We start from the raw sequence: 20,767 nt of genomic DNA, 5'->3' as shown, positions 1-20,767 counted from the left end.
GAGATCAACGACAAGGGGGTGCAAGTGGTCGGGAAGCCAACAGGGCTGGAAATGGGAAATGTCGATGTGTTGAGAAGCCGAAAGAAATGGACGAGGAAAAGAAGGATGAAAGAAGGTAAAGGAGGAACGAGGGGGCGATGTCTTACCAAAGGCGTAAGATACATGAGGCGGGGAAACAGTGGCCGATTGGAGGCGCACCACAGCGCACAGCGCATGACCAGGTGACGACACATCACACGGCACGGATACGACGGGCTGGCGGTGTTGGCGGGGTTGGCGCTAGGCTCCCAGTAACACGGCGCCCTGCCCAAGTCCGCTAAATTCCCCAATCGGGTACCAGCCGTCCAGTTTCCGTACTGCAGGATTAGGCAAGCTTTCGGTCACTACCATAACGCCGCCTCAGAACAGCATTACACATAGCCAAAAGGCGAGGGAGAGCTAGCAGTCATGCAAACATTACACATGGCACGGAGGATGCATCACTGAGAGCCGCTGTGGTCAGCGACTATTGCATAATTTTTATCATAGTTTTTATTTGTTGATTTGTGACCGTTCTAACCGGGCGACCTCAGAGGCTTCTTTTTATCATCAGCGGCAACGAGACAAGGGAATGAAAAATGGTAGAAAAAAATGTACATAGAAAAAAGACAGTGACGTAAACGGCATCACTTGAAAAGACATGAGACCAGATGAAAAACAAAGCGCGAGATCTTCGCCTGCAGTAGCGACTGTGCGCGCGGACGCCGCATCTATGCCGGAAATAAAACCCAATACCCAGATGTGTAATTACAAACCGAACCAGACACCAGAAAAGTTGGCAGCCAGGCTGCCGTTGTTGTGCGGGTGTGCCGTCTAGAGGCCGCTTGCGCGCCTACCACGAAAAGGCCTCCTCGACAAACTCAATCGAGCCCTGGTACTGCCGCTGGCGGACCGCACGCCGCACCTCGTCGCTCAGCGCACCGGGGCCGCACACCGAGACGCCGAGCGTGCCCACCTGGTTCTCCATCTCGATGCCCAGCAGCGTGTCGATGTTGGGCCGGCCCGGGAACATCTGCACCGTCGCACTCGGCGAGTGGATCTCCTTGGTCGACCGGGGCCGGCTGACAAAGAGCATGATGCGCAGCACGTCGCGCCGCTTGTCCATGGCCAGGATCTCCGTCATCCACGGCCGGATCCACTCCAGGTGCTCGGGGCTCTGAATGATCCACACCAGCACAATCTTGCGGACCGCAACCGTGCCATTGGCATAGCCGACCACCAGATCGCGCACGTGGGGCACGGCCTGCGTCACGCCCACGCCGCCGGCGAACAGCATCACCGTGCCGTACGAGTGCATCTGGTGCAGGCCGCCGTAGGGGCCCTCGACGAGGCAGTTTGTGGCGTACCGGCCATCTGGGCTTGCCGTCGCCTTCTTGTACAGCTTGGCCGTCATGCCCGTGCGCCCGCGGATGATAAACGACATGCTCGTCTTGCGCATCGCAAGCACCTCCTGCCGGTTCATAGCCAGCTTCTCTGTGTCCAGCGACTCGGCCTCCTCGCTCCAAGCGACGGAAAACGGGTGCGACTGCCAGAGACCGACGCTCGGGAAGTACAGGTACGCGTGCTGGCCCGGCTTGAAGTCCCAGGTCCGCGCCATTGTGACTGTGACGCGGCACGCGTTGCCGGGGAGCGCCTCGACGAGCGTCTTGGTGCCGCCTTGCCCAACGTTGTGGTACACGATGCGGAGGATACGGGCGAGTCGGTCGATGGCCCAGATGGCAACAACGCCGTACAGGTAGACGATCTGGGGTAGGTCCTTAAGCTTCAGGTGGTACCAGACGCCCATAACTGCGACGGCAGCAACAAGGATGTGCACAATCTTGAACGTCTCGTAAAATGCGTGGCGGAGCGGGCTCATCGCCTGAACGCCCAAGAATAGGAAGGACACCGTCGCAATGAAGCCAAACATCATGTAGCGGACCGTGAGGGCCGTGTGAAAGGCGGCGCCCCAGTCCTGGGCCATGGCCTTCGGAATAAGGTAGGCAAGCGTATGCATCAGAGCCTCGAGAATGGCAATCCGGCCGAACCAGCGGTGGAGAAGGTTGAACGTGTCAAACGAAATGCCCAGCAGAGGGATCAGCGGGTTGTTGCGGCCGGCCAGGAGGAACAGGGGAACCATATTCACCACGGCCAGGACACCGCTACGGTTGCGCAGCTGGGCAGCCGCCGTGGCGAAGTTGCTGTGCAGCTGGATATCGACGAGGCAGAAGGCAACGTTCGTGCAGAAGTAGGCGACGAGGAAGGCCAGCTGCAGCCGGGTGGGTAGGGTGCCAATGTTGACAGCGGAGCTCAACTGGATCTCACGGTTGTGGCGTTTGTGGAAGACGGGGGCGTAGACCAGGTTGCGCTTGAGCCACGACGTCTTGGCATGGGGACGGGCGTAGTACCGCTGCGTCTCGTTCTGGAGCGAGGTGACGGTACGGACATGGCGGAGCAAGGCGTAGGTGGCACGGTAGACGAACATGGCAGCGGCGACCGAACCAACGATGAGAAGGAGGTACTTGGCGAGCAGCCTGTTCTCCAGGCCCGGGTTAAACGCAGGCGAGGCAGCCAACGTGGTCGCATTTTGGGCAGTAGCAGCTCCGGTCGAGTTTGAGGCGGTAGCGGTGCCGTTCATCGCGGCCGCGTTGTTCAAGGCATCGGGCCCCGTGGCGTTTTGACTGGATTCAGACATTGTCGTCCGTGTCTACCCGGTGTCGGGGTAAGGGGATGTGAAAAAAGGGCGTGAGGCCGGAAACCAGCCGGCAAAATGCTGGGAAGGACACGACAAGGAGAATGGTGGTTCTCCAAGTCTAGGTGACAGATATCAATGTCGATGCGGATGTTGGTGCGGATGTCGATGTCGTCGTCGATGCCGTTGTCAATGTTGTTGTCGATGTCGGTGACACCTTATTTTCCTGTATGAAGAGAAAGTGGGTTTGCGCGCGCCCAATGCTTTACAGATCGACCAGCGAGAGTGGTAGCAAAGAACAGGTGAAACGTTGACAGAGGATGTGTGTAGAGATGGTGATTGATGGGTTCGGAGCAGGTCTTGGCACGGTTTTATACCGCTGGGTCGTGCCGGCTTTGTTACCTAGTTGTCAATGCAACCTGTTCGCGTGTGTTTGTCGGCCTCGTCCAGTCCAGCCGACCTTCACGTTCCGAAGGAGACGAAAGATTACTGAAAATGTGACAAAGGCTTTGTCATATATGTCGTTGTCGCTTGGACCGTGAACAAAAGACTGGTTGTGTATGTTCGCATAAATGTAAGACGGTCGAATGAACAACACTTGATCGTGAAAGAATGGTCGAAATGGTCGGAAAAGGATGCGAAAGTGGGAAATAAACGAAAATAAGGAAACCAGAGAAGATGTAGAGAGAACCGGCTCGTTTGGCTTCCGTAGAATTGGATGTTAAGGGAAACGGTCTCGCCTGGCTGAGCAGTCTGGGACAGATTGGCGTTCTGATGCGTCGATATTGGCCGTGGATGGCTGGTTGGTTGACTGCCACAGTTTGCAAACGGGATCGCGAGACGTAATACGGCGATGCAAATGAAATGGAATAATGGAAAAAAAGAGGGGAGTCAAGAAGAGAAGAAAAGTGAAGGTATGCAACGGCTCCGTGAAAGACAATAACACGCAGTGTTAAAGGAAGGAAGAATGGAGGTTGGAAAAGAAAAGGGAGGTAGGAAGGGAAATGTCAAATTATGGCAAACAGAAGGAGCGGCAGACGCCAGATCGAGATAGATTGTCGAAGGTGCCTTCCTTCTTAATAGATCTGCTCTGGGCCAACCTTCGCAGGGAAAGAGCGGGTTGGAGAAGGAAGGAAGGACCTGCAAAAAGGGGGTGTGCCTTCCCCTTTTGGTAGTTTCTCACATTCCTGACGATACTCGCTCTCTTTCCACACCCCCCTCCCCCGGACTGCCTATGGGCACCAAATGTGCAGGTACGTCAACCCTGGTGAAAACCCACCTAGGTTTGCCAGTCGTGGCTTCTGATCTGAGCAAAAAGTGACATTCGGACCCGGGCAAACACAGAACATAAACTGGGGAGGCTCAGGGAAGGCGCGATCTTGTGTTTCTCCGTTTCGAGTGCTTTGTTTCGCTGGACGAATTTCTCCCCTGTCCGCCTCCTCTGTGCGAAATAAATTGGCGCTGCAGCACCACGAAAAGCAAATACGAGAACGCAGGAAAACCGCAATGCCGATTGAACCACTGCCGCGTGTGATACAAGCAAGCCATGGTTACAAGGACGTACGGGACACTCTCGAAATGAAGTGCACCACTTTGTTCGAGATAGAGTTTCTGTTGCGGCACTCACCCGCAAATTAACTGGGAACATCAAGCGCTTTGCCCATATTGCCGTGCTCGATCTAGGATTCTAGACCTGTTGGAAGAAACAGACGTCGATGGTCAGCTGCTGAGGCTTCCGAGTGTTGCTTAGCATTTGTCCAATCTCAAGATCTCTATGGCATACTAACAGCATTTGATAGATTGCAGGCCTCACATTCTTCCTTCGCCCGGCTTGTTGGTGCTCGGCAGTGCGACACACGACTTTGTTTGTTGGCGGCGGCGTCATTGTTTCATTGCCCTGCTTAGATCCCATTGTTCGCAAGCCCGGTCGTTCACCAGCCTGTTCAGCGGCATTGTGGATGGTTCTGTTTTTGGTCTTTGTGCATTGTCTGCCTCTTTGGCTTTAAGGTTTTTCGACCTTTGCCTATGTATCGGGCTGCACTTCGCTTTTCTCGCGCATCTCAGCCTCGTTTGCCATCGTCACGCCTGTCGGGCCTATGTTTGTCTTTGCAGTGTCAAGGTCGTATTTTGTCGGCGATCTAGGCAGTGGTTCTCGGTTCGGTGGTTTTCTGCAGGCCGCTTGTCGCTCCTGTGGCTGTTTTTTTTCTTCCACTGCGGTCTTACTTTCTCTCGAGGAAGCTGTCTGTGTTCTTCTCGGCGATCTGCCGCAGGGGGGTTCCACTCTCGACGCAGACCCAGCACCAACCACCCCCTGGCTTGGACTTGGAGCCGACCTTGTCTCTTATTATCGAACCAGAATGCTAATTCTCTGATCAGACTCCCTCTATCGTCCTTTACCGATCTCGACAACTTGCACACACAGTGCTTCGAAGGACCTCAGTGGGAGTGCAAGTACCGAAACACTCTTTCCTTTTTAACCTGTGCCCCTTGTCAGAGCTGCCAGAAGGCACTGAGACGCGTCTCCTGAAAGCAACGGCACATACACCTCAGCGGTGACATCCATGTGACTACAAATTTTCGATTCCCGTACTCAACAGACGATCCCTCCAGACAAGAAAAGCAACATGGACAAACAAACAGGACATCAATATTGAGAGGCTCTGAGGCTATGAGGCAAAATGCAGGCGTCAGGCCTTGAAACGCGCTAGTCCTAGTCCAGGCACAAGTCAGGTGGAGGCCAAGATGCCTGGTGCATTCTCCGCACGCTGAAAGTCGGCTGGTGTAACTTCTGCGATCATGAATGCCAGAAAGCGGTTGGGCGCTGTGGCTGAAGAAGACCAAAAGAAAGGGGTTTTGTTTGCATTCTCTGGGCTTCTGGCCGTTCACTGTGTTGCTAACGCTGACAGGATCCACGGCTAACATCCAGCCGTCGAGCGGCGCGCATTCTCCTGGGCGTGGTGTTAGACGGCCGCTCCATTGGAATGATTGGCTGACAGCGGCCTCCTAGGTGAAACAAAGAGAAACAGCCGAAGGCGACGGGCGAATCAGAGGCCTGTCCCTTGCATTTTGCCAAGGGAACCGCCGGACCATGCCCTGTTCTTGACCTGGTAGCTTTCTCGTTTGCAGCTGTCCCACAGGCCAACAAGGCGGCCTATTCACCGTCTCCCTTTCAGTGCATACGACGATATGGCTCCCTAGCAGAAAAAGACGGGTTGTTTTCTACGAAGAAAGGAAAAGGGGCCACATCCAATGATACTTTGAGCGGTGGGTTGATCGCCACATTTGCACGATTGACTAGGTTTCTCCCTGTGTCCTGCACCTCAATTCTCAACCGAGTCTATTCCTCAACCCTTGCCGCCGACTCCCATTGGGTCATTCTCCTCCTGTGTTTGTCCATATGCCCCAAAAGACAAAAAAAAATCATATACGGAGTACGACTTCCACCGTGAGTAACCTTTCCTGTCGACAGGCTAGACGAGACGGCGTCGCGAAAAGCCTTCACAAGACCCCAGCAAGTACGATCCCAGGGTGTACAAAAGCCGAATGGAATCACGACAGAAAATTAAGGGTCCGGGCGTCAAATTTCTGGAGGAAACTCAAGGTTGAAGTACTGAACAAGATAAGAGCCCGAAAAAAAAAGAAAAAAAAAGCGAAGACAACAAGGGAATGTCAAACGACACTCGGGGATCGCAAGCGCGGCGTCGTTCTTGCATGCCCGAACAACAATACCTCTAGCAATAGGAGTTTTATCGCCGGTGCGCTTCTGCTTCCTTTACCAAACCAATCCTCGGCCTTGTTTGCCTCTACTCTCAAACATACCTCTCCCCGTTACAAATGCTTTACAAACCGACCAGATCCCCCGTCAAAGAGGGAGATCATGCTAGCAAAGTGAACCAGGCAACTCCGGCTGAATTGGCGGGTCGACGAGCAGGATAAAAGGCTATGAAAGAGCGGCAAGAGACAGGGATGCCCCGACCACTGGTCAAGGAAATAGGACGATAAACGTCGTCTGGTCTGCGGACCACTTTGTTCGACAACGCATGAAGTTGCAAAATATGCCAAGCGGCAGGGATCGCAGCGGATCGAATACAATTGCGTGCGTAAGCCACGCATGTCATGTTTGAAATGTGTTGCTGCTGGGCCTCACTGTTGCACTGTTGCACTGTTGCGGCTGAGAGGTGCTTCAGTACCATGATACCATGTTCTAGAAAAACAATCACAATCATGCCCTGTGATCAACAGGATCCCTTTCAGCATTTCTGCAAACTACAGAACACCACCCTCGGCACTTGCATATCTGGAAAAGAGGGCCGAGCAAACGGCGCCCATGCAATGGCAGGACGTGCGTCGTGACTCTGCGTTGGTGAGGTGACATAGCTGAAACCATGAAATTTAGAAAACAGCAGACGACAGCAGACGACAGAAACATCCACGCGTCCAGCCAAAATACAAACAAAACAGCAGACGCATGGCGAAACGACTAGAAAACTAAACCAAAAACTAATGACGACGACGACGACGACAACGACTGTGGAAAGCAGGAATGCCAAGCCCTACACGTTTTATAACCGCCGTGGGAAAGGGGAGTTTGGTGTTTACGAATGCTGAGAGAAATATACAGGTATCAAGAGACAAAACTCGTTTTGAAAACTGCAAATGCAAACCTTAATGCAAAACGATTGCGACAGAAGAGGAGAGAATACGGAAAAAGAGATTCGCGTGTCGTTTGCTTATTCCCGTTTCGTCCCCAAGTCGGACAGTGGACGAAAGACACAAATCACTTCTCGCAACCGACGCTGCTTTTCGTGGCCGACATTATCGGGACGTGTGTCTCGTCCATCCTCCGCGGCTCCTTGAGTCTGGCAGTGATGAAGGACACAGCATCACTTCTCTGGTGAGTGGTTTGACCATCTAGGCGTCGTTGCTTCATTGCATATTAGGTGCTCACATGCAGCCACAGCACTTTTCTTTTTCGGATTTCCCTCAAGAAAAGCCTTGTTGTTATTAACACCTGTTAAGGTGGCTTCGTTTTCTAAAGTGAATAAATATATACTTGGTAAATGAAGAAAATTGGTAACAACGAATGCCTCCCGAACAAATAGCATCCCAATCTGTGTCGTACACGAAATTTATTCACGACAAAATTGCATGTATGTGCGACAGATACATATTGCGAGTTCGCTTCGGTCCGCACAAATAAGGTCCAATATGGATGCAAGGTGCGCCTACGCTCCTTGTCATGCATGCAATTTGGATCTCGATGTCGACGAGAAGAATAGGAGAACGAAAACGGAAGGGTGGATACTTTTAAGAGTGGACGTTCTTTTCTCGCCTACCTTGCCGCTTATACGAGAACTTGGCCGGCATGACGACGAGCTTTGGGCTTCGGGTGGCTCGATGCCGCCTTGTAAGCATTTTTATTTTCGATCGGAATATTGTTGACGGTCGTGAACAGATGGTCTGATCGTAATTTGACCATTCCTCGCCATGTGTTCTGTCTCCTCATTATTGCTTGGCTTATGTTCGCATCATGAACTGTGAAAAATAAGCCGAGTAGGCTTTTTAATGGTCCGGCTTGACCTCTACAGTGTCGGATAGAGGGCAACCCTTGAACCTCTTCTTGGGCTGCGTGTTTCCATGCCGCCGGGAGCGGCTTCCGAAATGTCTCGGCCTGGTATTATTTTCATATAAACTACTGCAACCATGGGTATGACATATTTTGTCTCTGATCCGGATTCGAAGGGGCTCGTGGCTGAGTGGAAATGAAAACAGGAAGACGCTCAAAGACACAGTTGGACGCGGGCTCCGACCGACACCTGCATACTCCAAGTTGCAAAAGGGGCGCGTTAGGCGAGTGAGTCGAAGTCTTGATACAGTCTCTCTGTTTCTCCCTGCAAATATGAAGATGCCCATCCGCACATAAAATTTTCACTGGACACGAGTACAGAGCAGTTGATGTGCAAAAGGCTACACCCGAGGACGACCTCGCCATGAGGGAGACCACGTTTGAAACGTGTGACTGCTCGGCGGATTGAGCCGCACAGCACTGTGCCATATGTATCTGTCTCTGCTTAAACTCAGACAGATCGTGTGCGTGACAGCCGGCAAAAGGCGAGGACTGGGAAAGAACACTGCAAACGGCGTGCACAAGTAAATAATCGACAGGGCCTCTCCACCCACCTGATACAAGACGTTGTCGCTCCGATCAGGGTTGCCGTGTTTCTCTCTGCCTTATCGTCTCCTAGTTATGTCGTGCCCAGAGGATGGCCATCGTCCGCCAATCTAACGGGGATCCTGCCTCCGAGGAGAGGAACCTGGCTTCGTCGAAGGGACTCTAACCCCCTAGTCTCCTGTCGTGTTTTCTGCCACGGCTAAAGCCGTTCGAAACAGGATCAACCGCTTTCATTCATTCATATTTTTTTTTTTTTTTTTGTGATCTGCGAGAGAGGGTGAGGAAACACAAGTACAGAAGACTATCAAAAAACGAGGAGTGTTAATAACAAACTGACAAAACATTTACAATATCATCCAAGGGGGGGATCTCAAAGCGTGGATTTCAAACTACCAAAGGTTTCCAACAGAAGAAGAAACTCAATTCAAAAAAAATATAAGACCAAAGAAGTATCAACAGTGTCAGAAGATGGATCAAAGCGTTACCAAAGCCTTCCTCCTACAAACACAACTCGTCGTCGCTGGAGGCTACATCGACATCGTTGCCCGCGGGACGGTAGCGACTGCGACGCACCGGCGCTGCTTTCCCCTTGAACACGTTCCCGGTCGATGCCCAAGCCTCATCGGCCTTCTTGGATCCGCCAGCGAGACCAAAGAGAGACATGCCCGCTGGCATTTCTGTTGTGTAAACGGGCTCCTCCGTCTCATTACACGCGGGTTCCTGGTAGTTTTTTTCGTCTGCATCGTCGTTGTCCGAAACACTATTCAAAAGACCGCGCGTCGTTCCTAGGCGGGGCTTCGATTGCCATGCAGGAGAAACCGCCTGCAGGCTGCGTGTTCGCTTGCGGCGAGTAAATGAGGGAACGTCCGACTGGCTGCCTGGAGTCCTGGGAGACGACGCTGTGTCGTTGTCGCTGTCTTGGTTAGAACTAGCAGGTGATCGCGAAGAGAGAGGGGTGGATGTCGTCAGAGAAAACCGGCTAGATCTTGCCATTGGCCGCCGAAGCGATCGCTTCGTGTCCAACACAGCCAGTTCTGGAGGAGGTATACTGTCGATGAGGACGACCAGCTCGCTCTTCTGGGAAGCCTTTGGTGCTGACGCAGGACGAGACGAGGGCACGCGTGGAGTGGAAACCACCCACTCGCTAATCCCTTCTTCCCATCTGTACCCGTCAAACAGAGCCGCTGCAGCTGGAGGGCAGGTCTTGGAGTATGGCAAGCCTGATGCTCCCATTAAAACCGAGTTTGGCAAGCGACAGGGCGGCTGACGGTGCTCGTCCTTCTGGACAGCGCTCTTGCTAAGGCTCTCGGCAAACGCGAGATCGCGGAGGTCGTTGCTTCGGCTGGCAAGAAGAAAGGCGGCGTCTGCTTGTAATCGACAGACGTAGTTGGAATAGGAGTCGCCGTCAGACGGACTGTATAAGTGATGGGCCGCATGTGAGCTCAGCTTACGCAAATAGGCTTGAGAACCTGGGGCGCTCGACAATGTCGATTCGGAACCTCGGCCACAACACTCAGCGACAAAGGCGACAAACGCAATGGTGGCATCATAAATTTGGCCGCCTTGGGTAGGTGAGGCGGTCGCAATAAATTCACGGAATCTTGTCTCGTCAAAGATGCTGCTCGTATGCGCGTCGGTCTTGGTCTCCACACAACAATCCGCCTTGCTCGTGGACATGGACTGTAGGAGACATAAGGCTAGCATCAAAAGATACTGTCGCGGATAGCAGTGACTGGCGACGTCGAGCCTGTACTGTCCCTTCCTGGCCTTTATCTTCTGTGATATATCGGACAGAGAGCGCTGAACAACCGCCACAACGCGCTTGACGACTGCTGGTCTCGCAAGTGGATTGGTATCGCAGCTATCGAGCGAGGCCTCCTGCTGCAGAATTCCGATGGCACATATGCTTCCTAGAATGCTGACTATCGTGTGATATGATGAGGATGAAGTAAGAGGGATGGTATTAGCAATCTTGGAGCTCGTCGTGGTTTGAGAAGCCGCCTTGGGATGTGGATCGGATATGTCGTCACTTGACCGAGAGTGGACAAGTTTTGCTATTGCTGTTGCGAAGAATTCGAGAAGGATGGCCTCTTCACAAGCGGGCGTGCCCCTGCTTGATAAGAGCCGGATAGCGCGGTGCCATAGGCTGCTGAACGCCTGCGTCGACAGCCATGCAACCGGCAACTGATCGTTATTGAGTAGTTCTGCAATCTGCCGCAGAGATGTCGATGTCCGCCCGGTCTCGTCTGAATACTGTAATAACATGCCCAGCAATGCCAGAGGACCCGATGGCCCGGACAGATCGACGTGTGTGTCATGGGGCCTTTCGCAAAGATGTTGGCCCTTGGGCAGGGAGGACCTATGGCTGTCAAAAAGTGCAGTCACCAAGTTTTCGGCCTCGTCATGTGCATTCAGATGTGTACAGAGTCGCACGAGCAGGCGAATAAAAGTGTCGTGCAAGAGACCTTCGGCGCAGGCAGTTTTGAGCATGTCAATGCCGTGCTCTCGAACGACAACGCGGAGATGCTTCCACCCACTAGTCTCGCTGCCTAGGGACTCCAGATCGCTGTATATACCAAACGATACACTGGACGAGGGAAGCTGCACCACGCCCTCCTTCTCGGCCTCCTCGCGCTCTGCCTCCTCGCACATCGTGACGTATTGGGGAACTTTTCGGAGGCACATGGCAAGGAGCGAATTCGATTTTCGAGTGGGCTCGAGGGTGGACGTCGTAGATCGCAGGAGAGCGTCGACAGCTCGGAAGATCGAGTCGTATAGATGATGGAACTCGGCCGGCGTCGCTTTTTCTACAGCGGCCCAGCCACTGTCGATGGAGGGACTGGAGCTGCTGTTCGCGCCTGGTCGGCTGGGGTTCTGATAGCAACCGCGGTACCTGAAGCCTGGGTTCCTGGGATTGGGTCTGGATGCATTTTCATTGCCGCCTGTGACTGTGGGAATGACAGGGACGTTTCCAGCATCTGTGGGTACTGTGGACGTGATGGGCGACGATGGCATCGACCAAGCTTGTCGATGCTTCCGCGCCCGACTCAAGACTGGTGTCGCCACCACGACCTCGCCGGGACAAAACGATCGTGCCGCTTGTTGCTTCAGCGGAGCGACTTTAACACGACTAGTTTGGCCGCCATCCGCAGGATTTGCTGCCGCTGCGGACTCGCCTATTGCGCCTGGCTGGCCGTATCGTCGCCGACCGGTCCCTTTGAGGGAGTATGTGTAGCGCACTCGTTTCCGGCCGGTTACGCAGTCGTCGGCGATCGGTCGTTTGCTGGGGCTCGTATTCTGTTGTCGAAGATCATTCCTTTGCTTCGACACGGCTCTGGCCGTTTCCCTTCGAAGAGCCATCAAATGTGTCAGCAGAGGTCGGAGTTGTCGGTGGCACCGCGTCGCCGTCCACGGCTGCTCGGCTGCCGCGGCCTCGCGCTGCGGCCAGGCCGGAAGGATGTCGCTGTTTCCGTGTCGGTATATTGGCGGGGCGGGTGCCGTGTCTAAGAAAGTCGGAGTTCCCATCGTCCTTTGTGGCTCAATCCATCACGCATCTCGTGCCCTCCAAACGCGCGAAGCTCTGCTGGCTGGTTTGCCAAAGCGCTCCTCCCAACCAAGAATCGTAAACCAAGAGAGTAGGTATAAAAAAGTCCAATAATATTCACTCTCAAAAGGCTCTAACGATGTCTGCGTGTGTCGCGGTATCTCAAAAAGAGTGCAATTGTAAAGAAGGTGTGCCGCAAATAGCTGTATTGAGGTCGCCAAAAGGGAGGACAGAGGGTCGTAGTAATGTGTCGCAATATGTCGCCGAGGATAGCTTCTATGTGATAAGAGTGGTATAGCAATAGCGCCGGGATGGTGATGCTTGGGAGACATATGTCGATGAATGTATCGTGAGGAAGAAATGGAGATGTCTAGTAGCAGTCGTCACTGTTTGTTGGTCCGCTTGCGGCTGTTTACTTCTTGCCTGTTTTGGCTAGTACGCTTGCCGAGGGCGGAGGACGCGACCCAGCGGTTCTCTACGGCCAAAGGTTGTGGAACTGGAAGGAACGGAAACGGGCGCCTCTGATTGGCTGGGTAGACTGCGGGTTTTTTCGCCCAGGTCACGACTCGACTGCCATTTTCAGTGACGCTATGCCGGGGACGCTAAGGGGAAAAAAAAAAAAAAAAAAAAAAAAAAGAGAGAGACGAGGGAGAGAGAGGAAAGAGGGGACGCCGTCCGCTGGAAAATTGGAGATGACCGCTGGAGACATCGCCTAATCACGGCCAAGTGCCATCCTCCCGGTCTGCAGGAAAGAGCGAAAACGCGAGGCAGGAGCACACTCGGCCTGTCGAGGCAAGAGGACAAGATCCCCCCAGCATTCCTTCCCAAGCTGGCAGATCCGCCAGTTTCCTCGGCTCTCCCGCATGGTCGCCCTGCACACCCAATTGGCGCGCCTTCCCCATTAAACCCAATCTAGGTAAGTCGTTGCTGCCGGCTGTAGCATTGTCCATGATGGCTTATTTTTTTCTGTTAACCCGAAAAAAAAGTTTCTCACGAGCGCAACCAAACATTGTCTTTTGCTCACCACTTCTGCCGTCTGTTGACTACCACACCACACCCTTTGGCAGCGACGCAATTCGATCTCGGCGGTTCTTTTCGTTTGTGCATTGTCTGGTTTTGGAGGTTTGGATCCGAAAAGTTTGTACTACCACCGTTTTCAATTTCCAGTTTTCCAATTCTTTCTTTTGCTTCTTTTTCTATTCTTTTTTTCTTCCATTCTCTTTCTCTTCGCCTTCTCTATTCTCCTCGGCACGATACGCCATTCCGACTCTCCGACTCTCGCTTCCTAAGCTCCAAGGCCTACTCCTAGAGCTTGCGTGTTCTACTGCCTGCTTTTCGCCTGCAGTTTCGCCCCGTGAGAACCCCAAAGGTCCGTGATTCCGCCGTTCGAGTCACCGACCTCTCGCCGCCACCGAATTGGATCTGTCAGGTCCAATTGGGTTGCACAACACCAGACAACCGCTCCGCCGTCCTTTCCACGAGCGGTTGATCCTCCGTTGCCGGCTCCCGCGACCAGCCGGCAGCCCCCGTCCGCCCTCTCCAACCACCAGCTTCGAGCAACATGGCGGCCTCCGAAGAACAGGGCACCGCCCCTCCGGCCGCTCCTGTTGGTGAGTAGAACTCTACCTGGCGCCTATTGTACAATTTTTGTCGTGGGATGCTGTCTACGGGTGCATTGGATACTAATACAGGTGTAGAGGACAAGGTTGCTACCGAGAATGCTGCCGTTGAGCAGGCCGAGGTCGACGAGGCCGAGCAAGCGGCTGAAGGTACGTCAGACGACTGGAGATCCATGCTCGTCTCCAACACGGCCACGCAAATCGCCGCTGTGCCGAATTGGCGTGTTTACTAACCGGCTGTTGTGTGCAGAGTCGCTCTACAACCTCACAATCGTCTTGCCGCACTCGTCCGAGACGCTGACGATCATGGTAAGCAACAAGCCTCGAACGACGTCACCATGGAGCTGTTCGGCCCTTCTAACACATGCCTTTCCCCAGATCTACGCCCACGAGCAGGTCAGTGAAGTCCGTCAGGCCATCATCGAGTCGCCCGCCGCCCAGCAGTACTCCTGCTTCCACCTCGAATACAAGGGCGCCCGCGTCAACGAGTTTGGCCAGGTCTCCGAGATCGCAGACCTTGCCCTCGAGGCCGACATCCACGTCGTCGAAGACCCCTACACCGAGAAGGAGGCCCGCCTCCATGTCATTCGGATACGGGACCTGATCGGCGCCGCTGGCGACCACCCTGACACTGTCCATGGTGTCCTGCCTGGCCTGTCCCTCTTCGACAGCGTGACCGCCGAGGCCACCGCTGCATCTGAGGCCACCCCCGTCGAGTTCGACTTCACTGCGCCGGCCGACCAGACTACTCTTCTCCCTCGCCCGTCCTCGGACGAGGCCGCGCCCAAGACCATCAAGGCGCTGCAGATCTCGCCCTGGAACCCGCCACCAGCACATCTGCGCCAAAAGGGCCACCTGATGTACCTCATTGTGACGACCAACGAGGGCGAGCAGTTCCAGGTCACCTCGCACGTCGCTGGCTTCTACGTCAATAAGTCGTCCAATTCCAAGTTCGACCCCATGCCGCGGCCAGCGCCCAAGGCTCACTCGGCCCACTCGCTGCTGAGCCTGATCGACGACCTCTCGCCGTCGTTTGCCGCCAGCTTCGCCAAGCTGCAGGAGTTCAACAGCCGCCGCGACCCCCTGTCCACTTTCCAGATCACCAGCGCTCTGCCCGCGGCCCCGTGGCTGGTGCCTGCCTTGTCGTCGCCTGCGCGCACACACAGCTCCGACATCACCCGCACCCAGGAGGCCTACCTAATTGCTGGAACGGAGAACGTGGACAACCTGCGCGACTGGAACGAGGAGCTGCAGTCGGCCCGCGAGCTTCCCCGCGACACCGTCCAGGACCGCATCTTCCGTGAGCGCCTTGTCGCCAAGGTGTTCGCCGACTACATTGACGCTGCCACCCGCGGTGCCATGCTCGTGGCCAGCGGCGAGGTGGGCCCGCTAAATCCCACCGAGGGCCGCGATGCGCAGATCTTTGTGTACAACAACATCTTCTTCTCTTTTGGAGCGGACGGTGTCGGCACCTTCACGTCCGAGGGCGGTGACGAGGCTGCTCGTGTTGCTACTGGCAAGGACGTTGCCGGTGTGCGCCGCATTAACCAGCTTGATCTGGACGGCCTGTACTCGCCCGGCACCGTTGTTGTCGACTACCTCGGCAAGCGCATTGTTGGCCAGAGCCTTGTGCCCGGCATCTTCAAGCAGCGCGAGCCGGGCGAGAACCAGATCGACTACGGTGCGGTGGACGGCAAGGACGTTGTTGCTGCGGACGAGCGTTTCGTCGCGCCGTTCGCCAAGATGTCGCAGGCGCTGAACGTCAAGCGGCACGCCGTCTGGGACAAGGACCAGAAGCGCCACGAGCTGGAAGCCAGCGTCGAGACCAAGGGCCTGATGGGCACGGATGGCCGCAAGTACGTTCTGGATCTGTACCGCATCACGCCGCTGGACATTTCTTGGCAGGAGGCGGGTGAGGCTGCCGAGAAGGACGGCGCCCCTGCCTACCCGCACCGCATGACGGTCCTGCGCCCGGAGCTCATCGACATCTACTCGCGTGTCAAGATGCGTGAGTGGCTCGATGGCGAGCTTGCCAAGCGCAACAAGGCCAAGGCCGAAGAGACGCCTGAGAAGACCGAGAAGACCGAGAAGACCGAGGAGACAGAGGAGAAGACAGAGAAGACAGAGAAGACCGAGGAGACGACCGAGGATAAGACCGAAAAGACAGAGGAGAAATCTGAGGAGGGCGAGGCCAAGGCCCAGGACAACCGTATTGACGTGTCCGATTTCAAGTTCGCCCTCAATCCTGACTCGTTCAGCGGCCAGGTGCCGCAGACCGAGGAGGAGAAGGAGGAGACGGCCAACGACGAGAAGGACGTCCGTGCCGTGTGCACCTATCTGCAGGACGTTGCCATCCCGTCTCTGATCTCCGACCTCAGCGATTCGGAGATTAGCTTCCCCATGGACGGCCGCTCCCTCAGCCAGCTGCTGCATAAGCGCGGCATTAACGTCCGCTACCTCGGCCGCATTGCCACGCTGAGCGAGAAAGAGGAGCGCCTCAAGTGCCTGCACGACGTGTCCGTCCGCGAGATGATCTCTCGTGCGTTCAAGCACGTCGCGGCCAAGTACCTTCGCTACCTGCCGCTGCCGCTGAGCTCGGCCTGTCTTGCGCACCTGCTGAACTGCCTGCTTGGCGCTGGCCTGAACGCCAAGCCGACGGCCGATGTGGACCCGTCCATCCGCAGCCTCTACAGCGAGGCCGACCTCGCGTTCGAGTCAGTGACGCCTGAGAGTCTGCGCGCCGATGTCGAGGCCGAGACGGTCCGCCGCTTCCGCTTCACGCTGCCGGCCAGCTGGCACACGGGGATGCGCAACCACCTGCAGCTGCTGCGCGAGGTCTCGCTGAAGCTGGGCATCCAGGTGCTGAGCTCCAAGTTTGCCTTTACCGCCGAGGAGGCAACCGCTGCCACGACCGAGAATGGCCAGACCGGCCAGAACGGCCAGAACGGCACGGCGAACGGCGCACCCGCGAACAATGGCGCGGCTAACGGCGAGGGCAGCAAGAACAAAAAGAAGAAGAAGGCAGCGCGCGACGGCTCGCCGTCGTCGATCGACTCGGAGGCTCGCGCTGCCGCCGCGCGCCCCGCACACACGTTCTCGGCAGACGACATTGTCAACGTCGTGCCTGTGGTGAAGGACTCGGCGCCCCGTGGCTCGCTGGCCGAGGAGGCGCTGGAGGCCGGCAAGATCTCGCTATCCCAGGGCCAGAAGAAGATTGGCCAGGAGCTGCTGTTGGAGTCGCTGTCGCTGCACGAGCAGATCTATGGTATCCTGCACCCCGAGGTGGCGCACGCGTACCACACGCTGTCGATGCTGTACTACCAGATGGACGAGAAGGACGCGGCGGTCGAGCTCGCGCGCAAGGCCATTATTGTGTCGGAGCGCGTCGTCGGCGTTGACAGCCAGGAGACGCTCCTGGACTACCTGAACCTGGCGCTGTTCCTGCACCAGCAGGGCAAGAGCGCGCTGGCGCTCGAGTACGCCAAGCACGCGCTGCGTCTGTGGCGCGTGATGTACGGTGCGGACCACCCGGACGTGATCACGACGATGAACAACGCGGCGGTGATGCTGCAGAGCATGAAGGCGTACCACGAGTCGCGGCGGTGGTTCGAGGAGTCGCTGCGGGTGTCGGAGCAGGTGTTTGGCCGCGCGTCGCTGAACTCGGCCACGCTTCTGTTCCAGCTGGCGCAGGCCCTGGCCCTGGACCACGACAGCAAGGCGGCCGTCAACCGCATGCGCGAGAGCTACAACGTGTTCCTCAACAAGCTCGGCCCCGACGACAAGAACACCAAGGAGGCCGAGAGCTGGCTCGAGCAGCTGACGCAGAACGCCGTGTCGCTGGCCAAGCACGCCAAGGACCAGGAGGCCCGCCGCCTTCGTGCGGGCATCAAGTTCACGACTCGCGGGGCGGCCGCCGGCTCGGTGGTTCCCGGTGCCGGTGCAGGCGCCAAGGCCGGTGCGACGCCGGCCAACGCGGCGGCTGGCTCGGCGGCCTCGGTGGGCGACAAGCCGTCGATGGACTCGCGGTCGATTGATGAGCTGATCAAGTTCATTGAGGGCGCAGAGGGCACGAAGAAGACGACGTCGGGCGGCAGCAAGAAGCGCAGCAACCCCAAGCGGAGGGGTGCGGCGTAAGAGGCTGTCCCAACACTCTCGAACGTCAGGAAAACACAAAATAACCAAATTATAAGAAAAAGAAGAACGAAACAATAAAAGAAAAGGCGACAACGAGGGTAGTTTGCATTAGAAAAGGGGCGGTCGACCGGAGTCTCGAATTCGACAGCTTCCGGGTGTATTATCAACAGCACGCACAACCTCCTCCACCACTCCATCGCGCCATGTCACAGAGGTTCCACATCTCTCCATCTCTTGCATATCCTCCCGATTGCTTTGCATATGTTGTTTGTCATTTGACTGCATTATTTCGCATTTTCTCTCATCTCTGTATCGCCTACTGTCCATGTTGCGACTTTTACATGTTCCAAAACCTATAAAATTCCTCTCTCAACTCCATTTCAGCATTGTTTTCTCAATACGCACACAACCAACCTCCCTCCTATACACATGTACATATAAAAATCATCAATAAGTGGACACGGCTTTTTCTGGTCTTTTCTTTCAGGGTTTGTTTTGTTGTCTTCTTCCCTTTTTTCTTCGAGTTCTGGAACTTACATGCAAAATGGGCCCAAGACACGATAAAAAGGGAAAAGGAGGGATTTATAGAGAAGACGCCTCGCCGTCGAACCTCTTCTCTTCTGGGTATTTACAAAATGGCGAGGGAGTCAAAAAAGAGGGTATTTTATTGTTACAAAACGGGACATGAGGCCACGGCCGTCATTGTATATATACACACACACTCTCCAATCTATCAGCATTCAAGACATAGTCACTATTGCTAGAGATGAGAGAGAAGCCAGTGAGATGCATGTGTATAATAAAGTGGTCATAATGGCAACGTAAAAGAGATTTTCACGGCCCAGGGAATACTGTCGCTTAGTCATCAATATGTCTCTCAGTCCAGCCGGTGTTCGTGGGTCCTCGCTGCCAAAATCGCCTGTAATTACAGGGCAGTTTCGGGCGAATCAGAGACCGGCTTTTGGGGACGATGACCGGCTTTTGGGGACGATGACTTCTCTTAGCTCATGCTTCTGCGTCTTTGAAAGTCCTTTGCTGCGAGGCAACGCATTTTGTCAGCCGGCCTACGTCATTCGCATCAAGAAACCAAAACAAAATCGAAAATATCGCCAAGATGAGTGCACCGTGGCTTGCCGTACCGCGTAGCCTGCAGGGTGCCGCCGCTGCATCTCGGGCGACGTCTGCATCGGCTCTCCGGTCGCCGGCCTCGTCCTCATTCTCGTCGCTGACCATCTGCTGCGCATGCCGGAGGACCCGGAGCCGGACCGGGGCGGCTCGGCGGTCGTACAGCAGCAGCACTGGAGCTGCCTTGCCTCAGGTGCCGGCGGCTGGCGTTGCTGCCCTGGCGTCGCGCCGCCTGATTTCCGTGTCGGGCCCCGACGCTGCAGAGTATCTGCAGGGCGTCATCACCTCGAGCATGGTGCGGTTGCAGACGCAGACGGGCCAAGACGACGGAACGGGCGCAGCGCCACCGCAGTCCGGCTTCTACTCGGCGTTTCTGAGTGCGCAGGGCCGCGTGCTGCACGACGTCTTTGTGTACCGGGACACACTCGGCGTCGGCAAGGATGCCGGCAGCGGCGGCGACGCGAGCGCGTCGTTTCTCATCGAGGTCGACGCCGACGCGGCCGCGACTCTGGCCAAGCACATCCGGCGGTACAAGCTGCGGGCCAAGTTTGACGTGCGGCTGCTCGCGGCCGACGAGCTCACCGTGTGGCACGGCTGGGGTCTGCCGGCGGGCGCGCCGCTGCCGTCCGTTGGCGCCGATCCTGGACTGATTGCACACCACGATACCCGTGCACCCGGTCTTGGCTGGCGGTTTGTTGCGCCGGCCGCCCGCACCGCTTCGTCCCTCCCTGCGCAGATAGAGCTCAACGTCGCGGACGAGGCTGCGTACCGCGTGCGACGCTACCTGCTGGGCGTCGCCGAGGGCCAGCGCGAGATGCTGCACAACCAGGCGCTGCCGCTCGAGAGCAACATGGACATTATGGGCGGCATCGACTTCCACAAGGGCTGCTACGTCGGCCAGGAGCTGACCATCCGCACGCGCCACCGCGGCGTCGTGCGCAAGCGGATTCTGCCGTGTCTCGTGTACGGCGCCGACGACGAACAACCGCGGTCGCTCGCCGTGGACGCACGCGGCACCACCAGCCACGGCCTGGCCGACACGATCCCCGCCGAGACAAGCATTGGTCGCGTGGGAAAGCGGGGCCGCAGTGCCGGAAAGTGGCTGAGCGGCGTGGGCAACCTGGGCCTGGCCCTCTGCCGGCTCGAGACCATGACGGACGTTGCGCTGCCCGGCGAGGCAGTGGCGGCCGCAGCGACGGCGGCAGCGACCTTTGACCCGACAAGCGAGTTTGTGATGAACGTTGTCGAGCGGAGCGAGAACGACAGCGAGGGTGGCAGCGGCGGGGAGGGCGAGGCTGATACCAGCGCACCGCCAACGGCCGTCAAGATCAAAGCCTTTGTGCCCGACTGGCTGCGGCAGGGATTGGCGCCACAGGATTAGGACGGTTTCGTGTTTCCATAGTGGAAAAGCAAACCACTTGTATTCTACTCCGTTTGCTCAAACGAGAACGGACGGGTATCAT

At 56.1% G+C, this 20,767-nt stretch overlaps 4 protein-coding genes across 4 annotated transcripts; 2 read left to right on the top strand and 2 right to left on the bottom strand.

The window, feature by feature from the left end:
• Positions 1-871: 871 nt before the first annotated feature.
• Positions 872-2,713, bottom strand: SPBR_01534 (uncharacterized protein; the record flags this gene model as incomplete). The annotated part of the gene is made up of 1 exon (XM_040759844.1): positions 872-2,713. One exon carries the CDS (start codon positions 2,711-2,713, stop codon positions 872-874), a length of 1,842 nt encoding a protein of 613 aa, XP_040619930.1.
• Positions 2,714-9,380: 6,667 nt separating this feature from the next.
• Positions 9,381-12,407, bottom strand: SPBR_09072 (uncharacterized protein; the record flags this gene model as incomplete). Its single annotated transcript, XM_040767198.1, has 1 exon — positions 9,381-12,407. One exon carries the CDS (start codon positions 12,405-12,407, stop codon positions 9,381-9,383), a length of 3,027 nt encoding a protein of 1,008 aa, XP_040619929.1.
• A 1,580-nt stretch (positions 12,408-13,987) lies between these two features.
• On the top strand, positions 13,988-18,179 carry SPBR_01215 (protein TIF31; the record flags this gene model as incomplete). Its single annotated transcript, XM_040759526.1, has 4 exons — positions 13,988-14,036; positions 14,118-14,195; positions 14,296-14,354; positions 14,424-18,179. The coding sequence occupies 4 exons, from the start codon at positions 13,988-13,990 to the stop codon at positions 18,177-18,179; spliced, it is 3,942 nt and encodes a 1,313-aa protein (XP_040619928.1).
• Positions 18,180-19,293: 1,114 nt separating this feature from the next.
• Positions 19,294-20,685, top strand: SPBR_01710 (aminomethyltransferase; the record flags this gene model as incomplete). The annotated part of the gene is made up of 1 exon (XM_040760020.1): positions 19,294-20,685. One exon carries the CDS (start codon positions 19,294-19,296, stop codon positions 20,683-20,685), a length of 1,392 nt encoding a protein of 463 aa, XP_040619927.1.
• Between the last annotated feature and the right edge of the window lie 82 nt (positions 20,686-20,767).

This window comes from Sporothrix brasiliensis, assembly GCF_000820605.1.
Source record: "Sporothrix brasiliensis 5110 chromosome Unknown Cont18, whole genome shotgun sequence".
NCBI classification, from domain to species: Eukaryota; Fungi; Ascomycota; class Sordariomycetes; order Ophiostomatales; family Ophiostomataceae; genus Sporothrix; species Sporothrix brasiliensis.
The sequence above is the reverse complement of the archived record's forward strand: the minus strand, read 5'-3'. Positions and strand labels throughout refer to the sequence as shown.